Source organism: Gobio gobio (genome assembly GCF_949357685.1).
Source record: "Gobio gobio genome assembly, chromosome: 16".
NCBI classification, from domain to species: domain Eukaryota; kingdom Metazoa; phylum Chordata; class Actinopteri; order Cypriniformes; family Gobionidae; genus Gobio; species Gobio gobio.
Genome location: NC_137109.1, coordinates 31,682,373 through 31,696,899, shown reverse-complemented (window position 1 = coordinate 31,696,899; position 14,527 = coordinate 31,682,373). Strand labels below are relative to the sequence as shown.

Sequence of the window (14,527 nt, the reverse complement as noted above, 5' to 3'; positions counted from 1 at the left end):
GAGTATTGAAGATGGGTCATGGCTGGGTCTTCCAGCATGACAACGACCTGAAACACACAGCTAGGAGTGGCTCCATAAGAAGTATCTCAAGGTCCTGGAGTGGCCTAGCCAGTCTCCAGACCTGAACCCCATAGAAAATCTTTGGAGGGAGCTGAAAGTCCGTACTGCCCAGCGACAGCCCCGAAACCTGAAGGATCTGGAGAAGGTCTGTATGGAGGAGTGGGTCAAAATCCCTGCTGCAGTGTGTGCAAACCTGGTCAAGAACTACAGGAAACGTATGAACTCTGTAATTGCAAACAAAGGTTTCTGTACCAAATATTAAGTTCTGCTTTGCTTATGTAACAAATACTTATGTCATGCAATAAAATGCAAATTAATTAATCTTACAATATGATTTTCTGGATTTTTAGATTCTGTCACTCACAGTTGAAGAGTACCTATGATAAAAATGACAGACTTCTACATGCTTTGTAAGTGGGCAAACCTGCAAAATCGGCAGTGTATCAAATACTTGTTCTCCCCACTGTATATATATTAGGGCTGTCAATCAATAAATAATGTAATAAAATGAATAGCAATTAATTGCATATATCAGTATATTCTGCGAAAAGCTCTCAAATGAAAAGTATTCAGATGTTTTTTTTTGTGGCAGACATGTAAATCATTTAATAGACATTACAAAACGTCTCTTAAAATCATTATACAGTTGCAGGAATAAGTCTGTGAACCCTTTCAAAATATCAGGATTTCTGCATTGATTACTAATCAATTATGTTATTTAATTTAATTTAAAGACACAATCTAATAGTATCATTGAGATAAAAATAAATGTTTTTTTTATGATTTCGGTTTTAGTTAACTAGAATAACCCTAATTACACACAAACAATTGTACTTTTCACATTTTTCTTGAATACCTTTAGTGATCATTCACAGTGCAGCAGAGTGAAGAAAGTAAGTGAACACTGAACACTTTAATTTAGTAACTTGTAGAATCTCTTTTAGCAGCAATACCTTCATCAAATGTTATCTTTTCGGGATGAATGCTCCTAGGGAGAGTAACAATAGTTCAGAATCTACATTTGTAAACTGGGTATCTTACTGTGGATTTATGATCTTTATCAATGCTTTCGTAGCCTTTTCTAGCTTTGTGCATCACTGTAATGCATTTTAAAATAAAGCTTTTGGGATCAAGACATGGTTTGTTCATACACAATCTTTCTTGAGAAAAACAAACAGATTTCTTAGTAGCCAAGCTTTATGTGTCTATTTAAAGGGCAGTCCCCCTGTAATGGTACAACTTTTTGTGTGTTATTAGTTTAGTCAGATTGTGTTTGTCTATAATTGTGACCAGATCAGACCACATGCTATGAATTATCAACGTAGAAGATATTTTCAAAGGGTTCACAATACTTATTCTTGCCACTGTATTGTTTATTTCCATATCGTTGAACATAAGCCGATCACTGACCCTCAGTCAACAGCAATATTTTTTGCAACCAAATTATTAATCTTTCTGACATTTAGCACATAATTGTGTGATTATGTGTTAAATTGACACTCCTACTAAAAGTATGAAATTTGATTATGCATGTTGATCTATGAATACGTTTTGGTCACTTAGCAGATGAAAATGGGTGGTTCTCACAATCACAGTTAACCATAACATTTTATGTGAATAGGACATGTACGACGGTATGGACATGAGGCTGAGAAGATCCTCCAGTCCAGGGTACATAGACTCCCCCACCTACAGCAGGCAGGGCATGTCTCCCATCATGCCCCGCTCACCACAGCACTACTACAGATACGGTGAGTTCCTTCTGCTAAGCTCACAGCAGTACAGAAAATACACTCTCATTCCTGATTCATGGGATGCTGATGTCAACCAGCTTCCAGCTTCATCAAAAAGACTATACAAGTTGACCAGCATTTCTTGCTGGTAAACAACATGGATAGTGGACCAGCACTAACCAGCTTGAACCAGCATACTGGGTTAAGCTGGTGTTTTCAGCAGGAATGGCTTGAGAACTATACTGAATATAAAGTATATTGGAAAATATACTATATACTGTATATCTTGCTTTGCTTTCTATATATACTTAAAAGTGTGGTTTGCAGCTACATAGCAAGAACATAGCTGAGTGACTGATAGTGATTTAGTGAGTATTGATTTTAGTCAACATGAAATAATAACTAATTGTACTTCTGTAATGTAAAGTGAAATGGGACATTTTGAGTGTCAAAAAGAGGAAGGACCAGCATTATTTTAGTATTAGTATATACTGTTATAGTATTATTAATGTTTTGAATTGTTTTTTTCCCCCACAAAATGTATTTTTTGTCATTTTGTCATATTGCCAACCAGATTTTCTTATTTCTAATATAAATTTATTTCAAGAGAGCTTGCTGATTTCACCCAAAATGTTTTACATTTTAATGTTTTTAAAAAGACGAAGACGTGATGAATCATATACAATAAGAGCACAATAACATATTTTTATTTCATGTTGACTTTAGCAAAAAACAAAGCTATGTAGGCTTTTTGCAGGGATATTTATAGGGTGCGTGTCCCACCATTTCACCTACATCCTATGCACCCGTCTGTCTGGCACAGTATGTATTTTTCTCTGTTTTGAATTGCATACTGTCCCTGCCTGGCTAATCTTGGATCATTGATCTGATGATTGAGTGTGTGTGTGTGTGTGTATGTGTGCTTAGGGCGCACAGGAAGTGTGCACTCATGCTCTGGTTCTGTTACTGTCATTGGCTTGGGGCTTGCTGCAGGCACTGAGAGTGGCAGAAGTTCACCCTATTACAATCAGCTAGATGCCCGGTCCAGCACTCCCACCACAAACCAAGCTCCCAAGCATTTCCATGTGCCAGGTAGGCCAGGCCTCAACATTCACCTCATTGGCTGCTGTCATCACTTTCATATTCATCCGGCAGTATATTTGAATATAAATTAAAATCTCATTAATGGATCAAAGTATCTGTTACTATTTGAATCTGTCTATACTATACATCTATAGTATGGCTACTCCATTTTTGTACCTTTTTTGTGTTATCCTCAAACATTCCACTCTCCTTCACCTTACCCTAAAGGTCCCAGGAAGCCTGAAGAGGAAGTACAAAAAAACATTTCCTGCCTAGTTTACTTTGCTTTCTTCTGCCTGTCACTTACATCTTCTCCGTTTTATTTCTAATATCTTCCTTTCTTCTCAGCTACAGGGGAGCCCAACATCTACAGGAAGCCTCCCATCTATAAGAGACATGGTATAGTGTGCTCGGCCTGCCCCGGCCTGTTTTCCCTCATGCTCAGACCTGAGGCAGTGTGGGCTCATGGGAAAGATGTGTCTGATTAGTGTTAGTGTCCTCCATAACTGTCCTCCAGAAAACCCTTTAGTCCAGAAGCTTTTAGTAGTTCGCAATTAAGGGAAAGAAAAACACTATTGGATTTGGCGGGCACAAACTAAGTAAATACCATGTTACGTGTTTTAGAAGTTACCTAATACAGTTGCAAGAAAAGGTATGTGGACAGTTTCTAAATAAATCGGTCATCTTTATCTAAATCATAACAATAGATGAATACAGTCTGCTTAAACAAATAAGACACAAACTATTATACATATTTAAGTCTACACTGAACCGGAGAAAGATGGAAAAAAGTATGTGAGCACTTATATAGAAAGCTGCAGCAATAACATCCACCAAATGGTTTCAATAATTGCAGGTCAGACCTGCACAACGGTCATGAGAAATGTTGTCTGTTTGTTTTCCTACTGTTGTGACTTATTTGCGGATCAGGTCAAATTTTATGAGCAATATATACAGAAGTCCTTGTAAATCAAAAGGATTCTCATACTTTTTTCCTGCAACTGTATGTCAGGTGGAACGAGATAAGAAGTTGTCTCCTTTGCTCAAGTATTAGAGTGCATCCCGCTTTGCGTTCCTTGCATGCCAGAAGAATGTAGAACTGGCGCGGGCGCATCCTTCCGTCCACAGGAGGGTGATGAAAAAAGGATGAGGCTTGCTGAGGCATGATTAAAGCTTGACATGTCCCCCCTCTGCTTTAGATCAACTGGGAAGTGGCCGCATTAGATGCCACAGTGAAGCCTCACTGAATGCTAAGTTAAGCTCAACCGCTGTTAGGAAAGCAAACCTGTTTAAGCATGAAATGAGCAAATGTGAACATCTAAACATAACCTACTCTGCCAATTTACAGAGTTTAAGTGGCAGCCATATTGTTTCTCTAACTGCAGTTGACAGCACATTGAATGTTGTAGGGACTAGGCAGTCTAAGACTAGACCTGTTAGACTACACCTGGTGGCAAATCCTTTAAAAGTTGGTTGTTTATGTGCATATCTGTATTATGTGCATATCTGTTAAGTCATAAATTTACAATATCACACCTTTTTGTCAGGTATACTGGTTAGTATCTCCTCAAAATGCCATGAACTCTAACCCCTTTTACTAAACAATAGTAATAGTACATCTTTCCCTTAACTGCATGTCTCTGTGTGTGTATTTGTACGTGTATATTCTGTATGTATGTGCATTACAGGCTTGTGCAATTTTCCAAAGGATTAATGATGATTTTTATTTATGATTAATTTTATTTATTAAATAAAATGTTATACCTACACCAATTATCATGGATAATACAGTGATCAACATTAAGGATTTTATCTGGGCTCAACAGGTTAGAACTTCTGCCATTCCAACGTTTTCACCCCACTACAAAAAAGTGATGTTTATATAAAAAATTATACTACTACTACTACTACTACTACTAATAATAATAAAAAACAGGTTTTATGTAAACAAATATAAAAGGCAAACTTCCACATAGATATCTTGAAACTATCTTATATTAAGTCTTGTAATATACACTATATTGCCAAAAGTTTTGGGACGCCTGCCTTGACATGCACATGAATTTTAATGACATCCCATTCTTAATCTGTAGGGTTTAATTTGGAGTTGGCCTTCCCTTTGCAGCTATAACAGCATCAACTCTTCTGGGAAGGCTTTCCACAAAGTCTAGGAGTGTGTTTATGGGGATTTTGACCATTCTTCTAGAAGCGCATTTGTGAGGTCAGGCACTGATGTTAGAGCAGAGACTGCGAGCCAGGCCTTCTTGTCCAATTCATCCCAAAGGTGTTCTGTCGGGTTGAGGTCAGGACTCTGTGCAGGCCAGTCAAGTTCCTCCGCACCAAACACGCTCATCCATGTCTTTATGGACCTTGCTTTGTGCACTAGTGCGCAGTAATGTTAGAACAGGAAGGGCCCAAGTGTTCCCACAAAGTTGGGAGCATGAAATTGTCCAAAATGTCTTGGTATTCTGAAGCATTAAGAGTTCCTTTCACTGGAACTAAGGGGCCAAGCCCAACCCCTGAAAAACAACCCCCCTCCACCAAACTTTACACTTGGCACAATGCAGTCAAGCCAGTACCGTTCTCCTGGCAACCGCCAAACCCAGACTCGCCCATCGGATTGCCTTGACAGAGAAGCGTGATTCTTCACTCCAAGGTGCTTGATTTTATACACCTGTGGCCATGGAAGTGATTGGAATACCTGAATTCAATGATTTGGAGGGATGTCCCAATACTTTTAGTAATATAGTGTATATCCAGTCCCAGAAGGAATCTGTTGACATTTTCAAAATGTTCTTTCTTTAAGAGGAAACTCTGAAATGGCTTTAAACGTGGTATGGATGTACAAAATCGTATGAATGATGGTTGTTCCAATCCTGCCGAAGTTTCCTGTGCAGTTCTGACCTTTTTTGGGGGGTAAAATCTATAATTTGTGGAATAAGTTTAAGCTTAGTAAATGGTGTTAATTGGAGCGGAGCGCACTAGACATTGTTGCTGACTGCATTAATTAGCTAAAAGGTTTAAAAGACAAACACACAAGGGCCAGGGGATGTATAGAACTTTGTGAATGATGCCGTTCGAGTACTTCAAAGCGTCTGGCACAGATTCTGTGTAGGCCTGCCAATTAGCACAATATACAACACAGAGATCTAGAGTGCGTAAGGGAGATATATTTTTTTGTACAGAGCTGCACTAATACTGTCAATTTATTTAGTGGTCAGCTCAAATACTTGCGCAGTCCATCAAGTTTTCTCTAAGAAAGGTCAGAACCACCTCTGACAGCTTGTTGGCTCAGTTTACATTTGTGTGTTAAGTGTGTATTTGTGTTTATCCTTGTATCACAAGCCTGTAATGAACACTTTACAAGGACTAATTTGCTACCCATATGGTGGATCTGCATCTGTGAGTGAAATGTGTTTTCTTGTTATAGATGTCTAGCTGTGTTAGACACGTACTGTTGTCATGCAGATCATTTGCTTCTCTGCCATATGGGTACCAAAGTTAAAATCTATCTGAATAGTCTTTGGGATCCAAATATTTCCTCCCTTATTCTTTTTTCCCCTGTTTTTTTTTTCTTTTTCTTTCCCTTGCCACCTTAAATACAATTCCCTCCACCTCTACTTTCCTCGGTCACCATTCACTCTGTAAGTATTCTCTCCCTGTACACATCTGTCTGTCTGCGTTTTTGGTTGTGTTTTTTCAATCTCTAGTCCCTCACTTGCTTTCCGTCTTTTCCATTCAAGATTGTTACTATCGTGTGAGGCCTGTGCTTCTGTATTTGCGTTGAATCTTCTTGTGTGTGTTTTATATGAATGGGAGTTCAGTGCGGTTTCTGACTGGTTTTGCTTTAGATGTATAAGGCAATGTATCGATATCTGTGTAGTTTCTAATAAGACTCGCACATGTTTTAAAGTGCTTTTTTTGTGTGTGCTTATTCAACATCTCATGTATTTGAATGCAGATGCTTTACATTGAGTGTTGTGGATTGTATTTTCTTCTGAGCTGTTATATGTGAACGTTCTTTCTTTCTTTCTCTTTCTTAGAAAGGCCCCCTTAACACCTATAGCATTAAAGGATTAGTTCACTATAAAATGAAAATGACCCCATGAATTACTCACTGAAGTAAGTCATATATACCTAGGATGGCTTGAGGGTGAGTAAATAATGGGGTCATTTTCATTTTAAAGTGAACTAATCCTTTAAAGGTGAACTATGTAAGATTTTTGCAGTAAAATATCCAAAAACCAGTAGGCCAGTGTTATATATTTTGTTCAGTTGAGAATATCCCAAATGTGTCCAACTATTTGTAAATCATGAGTAATTGCTATTTTAACCAAGAAACCGGGACGTGTGAGCTATGCTTTTGAGGGAGTAGCCTTTCGATTGCGTCATATCTGCGTTACCCTCGGTTTCCGGTTTTATTTAGCAGAAACGCTTTACTCTCACTGCAGTGTGAACAAGTGTCATAGCAGCTGCTGAGCGAACGTCATAACTTCCTTTTCAACACACTCAGATATATCTAATATGATAAACAGAGTTGCGTTACCTCATACTCATGACTGGAAAAGAGGAAGTGGCGCTGGCGACCGTGTCATAATAAAAGTCCCGCCGGCGACTATGCCATAATAACCGTCCCACTCTTCAATCGCTCCTGCGGCCTTGCTCAGCTCCACAACACTCGGGAGTGGGAGCCCTGCTCTGCTTCATACTACAGTAATGTTAATAATCGCATCCATGAACATGATTTCTGCCCTATCCTGTCCTATCCTGACTCTTTTCCACCGGCTGTGAGGTGAAGACCACATGTCCCAAGATTCTGCGCTCAAACGTGGCGTCATCAAACTACGCCTTTGTTTTGAACAGGCGACCTCTAGTGGACGGAAAAGTTACATAGTGTAGCTTTAAAATGTTTCACATATCTAGATATTGTTAGCCGAATTGCGATTCACTTCAATACATCTATAGTATAACAGAGATCCAATATATAATATAATATCTTGCACAACATGGAAAATGTTGCTGATTTTTTAAAACATTGACGGATAATTCAAAATGTAATATTATGGGTTTTTTTTCCTTCAGATTATGTTTTTGACAAAAAAACACAATATAGTATTAATTTAGCTGTTTTTGGACGGAAAATAAGGTATCTGTCTACTGTGTTTGCCTATTAGAAACTTTTCACTAGTAAAGGATGAAATAGAAGTGGATAAAATAGGACAGAAAGTTTTAAATTGTTTATAAGAGATTCCAAATGCAATTAATTAAATATCGGTGATCAGATTGCAGGACCTGACAAAAGTAGGTCATGTTCATGATCACAGAGCATCTTGGGTGCTCTTACACCCTTTTTTGCTTTTTATTTTATTTGATGTGGATTGTGTGATCACTGAAAACGCATACTAATGTTAGATGTAAAGGGGGCCTGATTGTACTGCTATGTGCTGTTATATCACTGGCTTTTCCAAAGTTGTGATCCTGACATACTCTCCCCACAGACAATCACTGCAATCCAGCAACTAAGAGCAAAACCAGTGAGGACATTCTCCAATCCTCCAAGTTCACATCAGCCTACTCGCCTGAACACTACCAGCACTCAGAGTCTGATTACTACCATTACACCAGCTCTCCTAAATGTAGGTGATAAATATATTCATAATGTCCTCTGTATGCGTTCAGTTCACTTGCATCACAGCGCTTTCCTCCCTGCTGCCACAATGATGCTAAATGTTTCCACATACAGGGATGTCAGATCCTATAGTCCCTGATTGTGGAAACAGTCAGTAGGACTAGAATTATTTGGTATGTTGTAATAATAATGTATTATATTGCTGAGAAGTTCACTTACCTTTAGAGCAGCCCTAAATATATTTCGGTCACACTTTATATTAGGTGTGCTTAATGGTGCTGCTAATGAGGTGGAATACGGTTAAGGTTAGGACAGGTTTGGTAGTATGGGTAGGTTTAATGGTGGGTGAAGGGGTAATGGAAGGCTCAACAGTGTAATTACAGCTGTAATTGCATGCAGGTATTTTTAAAATAAAAGTACAATGTAAAACGTGTATGTACACAATAAGTGCATAGTATCAAATTATTAATTTAAATGATAGTACATAGTAGTTAAAGACACTTAATATAAAGTGGGATCTATCTTTCTTTTAAAATCCTTTTTTAGGATGTCTTTAGAAACAAACTCCATTTTTTTGGGGGGGGGATATGTACCCATTTTTTACTGAATAATGCATTATTAATGGCACATAGTTTATGAAACTTTGACTTAGCAATATAGATCTTTGACTATATTTTTATTTCAGTTGTTTTATACAAAGAGCCATTTAAATGCACAAACCACATTTGAAGTAGCAACATTTATTGTTACCATTTATTGTGTTTTAGATCGTTTTTTTTTTTTCCTTTTCGTAAATGGATGAATTTACATTTTACTAGGGCTGGTCCGAATACCATTTTTTGTGCTTCGTTTATTCGGTGTTAATTACTAGCGAAGCTCCGAAGCTCAAAATATGGTATTCGGAGGGGAGGGGGCTGAACATATTCTTCACTCTTATAAAGCCAGGAATCTCGTGAAGCGACATGCCTCACGCGGGCAGGGCTTATATGCTCCGAGAACGGACACTGCACTAGTGATACAAAACACACAGGTCTGTTACGTTCAAGTAACAAGCTCCAAAATTTTGCAGTAGATTCATTTAGATTGATAATAACTGTTCAGGCATAACACCGGTTACATCACTTGCCCACCACTGCACCACCCCCAACCGTCGTTTATATTTGTTTATAGTAATAAAATAATTTTTTTATAGTAATACAATAATTTAGTTCTGTTAGAGAACAGACAATACAAATACAAATAACTACAAATACAAGATTTGGTTTCAAAGCTAAATGTAAAGGTGCCTATCTAAGTGAGTTTGTCATTGTACTGTTTTGTTGTTGTGTTTTTCATTAAGAATAATAGGCTAATGAACCCACCATTCAAGCTACCCGCCCCGAACTGGCACTAATTCTAAACCGAAAGTAAAATGTGCACAGCCGCACTGTCATTCATTCACGGCCGCACAGTACACAAGCACTATGTGACGGTGAGGGAACATTTTCTCACCGTCACATCCTTAACGGGTAAAAAGGCTAATAAATTTGGATTCTTTTATTCTATTTTCCACAATGTCAAACCAACGCAGCTTAACCCAAAATGCAAGCGCAGGCATGCGCTTCTTCTATATAAGCTCATGCAGTTGTGCGTTCTAGACAGAGAATACTCTAGTTGCAGGGAACACTTAGGCTAAGAAGAAGCAAATATATTTATTAAGTATAACGAGGTTGGGTTCCTATTCAACTGTCTATTTAAACTGTCTGTTCTATTTAAAAAGGCTAGGCTATAAGATAATTATAAATAAAGAGTTTTGTATTTCGCCAGATTTTATAGTGTAAACATATTCAAGTTCGAATGAGAACCGCTTCGAGGGGGATGCCAGGTGTGCAAAAAAAAAAGAAAAAAATATATACCATGAAAGGATCACAGGGTGCACCAAAAGGTGGCTTAATTTCTTGTTTCTTTTTTGTTAGAATCCCATACTAAATTTGAGCCAAAATTTATTTGCAGATTAGAAGGATGCAAGGTTAAAATTTTATGAAAAATTCTGTTTTGTGCTTCATCTTAATTTCCTCTTTCCCATTCTCGCTTTCTCAATTTTTTTTCTTCCTCAGCTTTACGTGCTCCTCGTAGAAGGTACTCATCAGGTGGAGAAGAGGATGGCTGGAGTCACGGCCTTCAAAGAGTAAGCCAACAAAGCACGCTGTCTCTTTTCACAGTAATATTCTCTGCCCTCTAACTAGTAATTAAAGCTTATGTTCTTAATTAGATAAACCTCACCTAGTTTTGATTATCAGCAATAAGCCAAGTTATAGCCCAGCTCTCTGCTCAGTGATTCATTTAAAGGTGCAGTAAGCAATTTCTGAAAATTGCTGTTGAAAATTTAAATCACACCTTGTTGTGAATATTTGCTACATGTCTGTTCTGTGTGTGTGCTGGAAAAAAAATGTTTATGTACACAGTCCTCTCTGTGTATATAGGAGAAAAAAAACCCAAAGTAGATCGGTCTGATCCATGGAGCAACCAAAAACTTTTGTAGCCAATTTGCAATAGAGGACGATTATGCTCATGTTGAGGAAGGAGAGAGTGAGCAAAGAGTACATTTGTAGAAAGACTGTGCAACAGAGATGGCTGAGATATTACCACAGAGGAAAAGGTCAGAGTAATATAATTGGAAGAAGGATTACGATCAGGCAACAACTAGGATCCGCATTAATTTTGGAAAAGCTTTCCAGCACTGAAAAAACGGACAGTGAAGGTCTGAAAATGGACAGACCTTGGCTGGCTATCACCAGACTAAGCTCAATTTAAAATTGAACATTGGTCTGGGGAGTCTGCTATGCATTTTCTACTGCATAATTCAAATGACTCTGTGCACAATTGGATAGTCCTTCAACCAATCAGACCAGAAGAGGCGTGATCAATGGGAAATCGCTTCTCTATCCGTCATCATGTTAAACCCACCAATAGCGCTCCAGGTGGATAAGCCAGTCTGTGATTGGTTCCCGCAAAAGTGTAACAGAAGCAGTAGAAATGAATGGACGGGTTTCCAGACTGAGTTGCAGGGCGAAATCAAATCGCCAGCAGATCAGGCTGGGTTTACCCAGTCTACTTGTTTCTGCTAATACAACTCGAAATACTAAAATTAATTCTTCTGTGCAGTTCATCACCACATATACTCCTCAAGCTTCAGGACTTTGAAACGTTATACAGAAATATTGCATGTTTTACAATCACACCATCTTTCTAAAACTCTTGAATGGGGATCTCCATTGATGTCATTTCACGAGTAATAGAGTAAAGATTATGCGTATTTGGCGTGCTGTCCGGGGGAGGGCTCTATAGGCTCGGAATTTTGGCCCGAACCCACAGTATCCCCCCATGATAGAGATAGTCTAGAACTAGACTGTATTGTATTATGGATTGTGTTGACGTCTAATAAGAGTTTATTAGAATCAAAGTGAGGAGATGGGGTGGTGGAGGGATGCTAAAATAAAAATGGTCAACGAAAGAAGGTAAATCTGCAGTATATATACACCTCTTATCGTTGATGAAATTGATTAGCTTAATGTGCTCCACTCGTGTTTAATTAGGTTTAATTATCTGAGCGTGCTCCACTTGTGTTTAATTATGTTTAATTATCTGCACCGCGCTCCTCCCGAAATTTGTTAATAAAACATCATTTCATAGAGCAAAGAATTTAGTCCTTCCAAGTCTCTACCATTTATAATTCCTCCGGGTAACTATACATGTGGAAACTACACTCATTGTATACTAAGGTGGAAATATTTCTTACATCCTAGAACAGGTAAAAATATATGTAAACACAAGTGCCCACTACTGGCGGAACTCGTGCATAAGGTTTAAATGAAAAGCCCTTGATCACTTGGAATACGCTATAGAGCTGATTTATTATTTAAACCCCTTTTTTTTACTTATTAATTTGTTTTATGCACCATTCTATATGCATATAAGTAGTTGGAGAAAATAAATAAAATCCTATAGGTATATGAGGTATATGAGAAAAATAAAATTACACAAACAAATAGTATAAACTTTGACTGTGAACATAAAATAGATGCAAGTATTGTGATTAAATCTTAACATAATTAATATATTATACACTATTATGCGCTTAATTCTCAAAATAATTAATATATCATACACTTCAGTTAATCTGCTGTGACATCCCAATCAAGTTGAATTGTGGGATATAGAGTGTACAGTGCACTTGAAGTGTACATCGGTGTAGACTCGCTCCCTTGGACAAAATCGAGATTACGGAGTGGAGCGGTAGGGATTGCTTAGGGAAGTTTGTGTATCTAAAAGTGGAGTGGAACGCAGCCCTAGAAAATTGCAGGTAAGTGAGTTTGATCATGGTTTGAGCTAAACTCTGCAGGACAGTGTTGCCTCTCCAGGGCTGGATTGTGTTTGAGGAACCTTGCTGTAGCTTAACATTTTAAAGAGGATATTGATATTTTAAAGAGATATTGACGTGAAGTGTAAATCCAGAGAAACTTTTTGGATTTTTACTTTTAAACACATTGTTTCCCAAAGGTCTAAATCAGGAAATTGATCGTTTGCCTTCTCTTCTCGTCGTCTTTTTTTTCTCCCCCCTTTCTCCCCTAATCTTGTAAGGAAACCACTCCTATAGTTATTAGAGTAGCACACCTGTTGCTAATGGAGTGTTCAAAGCAGTATGTGATCTTGTTGCTCTTGATGTCTGATGAAGGCCTTGACAATGGCCAAACACGTGTCACGTTTTTTAATCAATTAATTTGGATTTCTTCAACAGTGAGTGTTGCATCTTTTTCCAATTAACATTGTTTTTTCACAGAACCAAAGTATGCTGTTATTGTTGTTGAATCACAGCTGATTCATCCATACCAGCTGTTAGTGGTTACCTGTGTTGCATAGCGTGTTCGTTATTTTGGGGGCGGAGGAATCAAGGGAGGGGTGTGTTTGTTTGGGTGTAGATTTCAAATATCATCAGTGTTTCTCAGAAATGTTTACTGCACCTTTAACCATTTTTGAAATTCAGCCAATAAGCATCTGATCTCTTGCTATCACAGGATGCTCACTCATTATTTCTTTTGTTTCTGTCTTCCTCTCTCTCTGTGTGTGTGTCTTAGATTCAGGGTGGTATCGGTAGGATGATCCTGAAGGAAGAGATGAAAGCCCGCTCCGGTTCCTATGACAACGACCCCTGGGGCAGCGCACGGAACTCCCGCAGTGGGAGCAGGGAGATGTTGCACAGCATGGGCCACAACAACACAGTTAACGGCTGTAAGTGCTCCACTAGAGCTGCTGTACAAACCACAGATTATGGAGATGTGTGTTCGGAGGTGGTTGGAGTAGTGTCATCAACATAGAGTGGCTTGACTGTGGCATATTACATTGGTCACTATATTTGATCCTTCAAAGCCAAACCTACCGTTTGTGTTTAAGACCACCTTTTCCCTTCCACAATCTGCTCTGGGGAACATGCCTGACAGCAACAGGTGCGGTGTGGTTTTGACCATATGCAGTATGGGAGTTGCTTTGCTTGCCTTCAGTATGACTGTCATTATTTAGCATAGGCCGGTGTGGTCAATGAAGTCGTGGCACCGAGCCATCTAATTAAGGCAGTGGAGCTCTGGAACGCTTTACAGTGAAGGCAGGCTTGAGTCAACAGTGACAGTCGGCATATGCTGATACAGAACTGTGATGCTGGGAGGGGGAATTCTAAGAGTTTTCAAGAATAGTGCAGACACAGCAAAAAAAAAACTATTACAACACTACAGCCGATGCAGTGCCATGCACCTGTTCTTGTTTTTTGTTTTGCTCTTGCTCTTGTTCTTTTTTACATACACGGACTCACTGTGACCTTTCTATACCTAACACCCTAATGTTTTAGGGCTGTCAACGCGTTATGCGTTTAATTCGACATCCTTCACGTGTTAAAATAATTGAACGCAAGTACTAAAGCACGTGAAATTACGTCATTAATGTAATTTACGTCACGCAGATAGGGGATCTAGAAGTCGGGAGTTTATCTCAC

The 14,527-nt window shown here is 38.5% G+C and overlaps 1 protein-coding gene across 1 annotated transcript in view; it reads left to right on the top strand.

Moving 5' to 3' along the window:
- ablim3 (actin binding LIM protein family, member 3) overlaps positions 1-14,527 on the top strand; it is a 65,916-nt gene that overhangs the window by 42,524 nt on the left and 8,865 nt on the right. The window contains exons 5-10 of the mRNA XM_079839263.1: positions 1,682-1,811; positions 2,787-2,885; positions 3,225-3,275; positions 8,393-8,512; positions 10,602-10,672; positions 13,620-13,773. Coding sequence (XP_079695389.1) covers positions 1,682-1,811; positions 2,787-2,885; positions 3,225-3,275; positions 8,393-8,512; positions 10,602-10,672; positions 13,620-13,773 — 625 coding nt within the window. The remainder of the gene's footprint in view (positions 1-1,681; positions 1,812-2,786; positions 2,886-3,224; positions 3,276-8,392; positions 8,513-10,601; positions 10,673-13,619; positions 13,774-14,527) is intronic.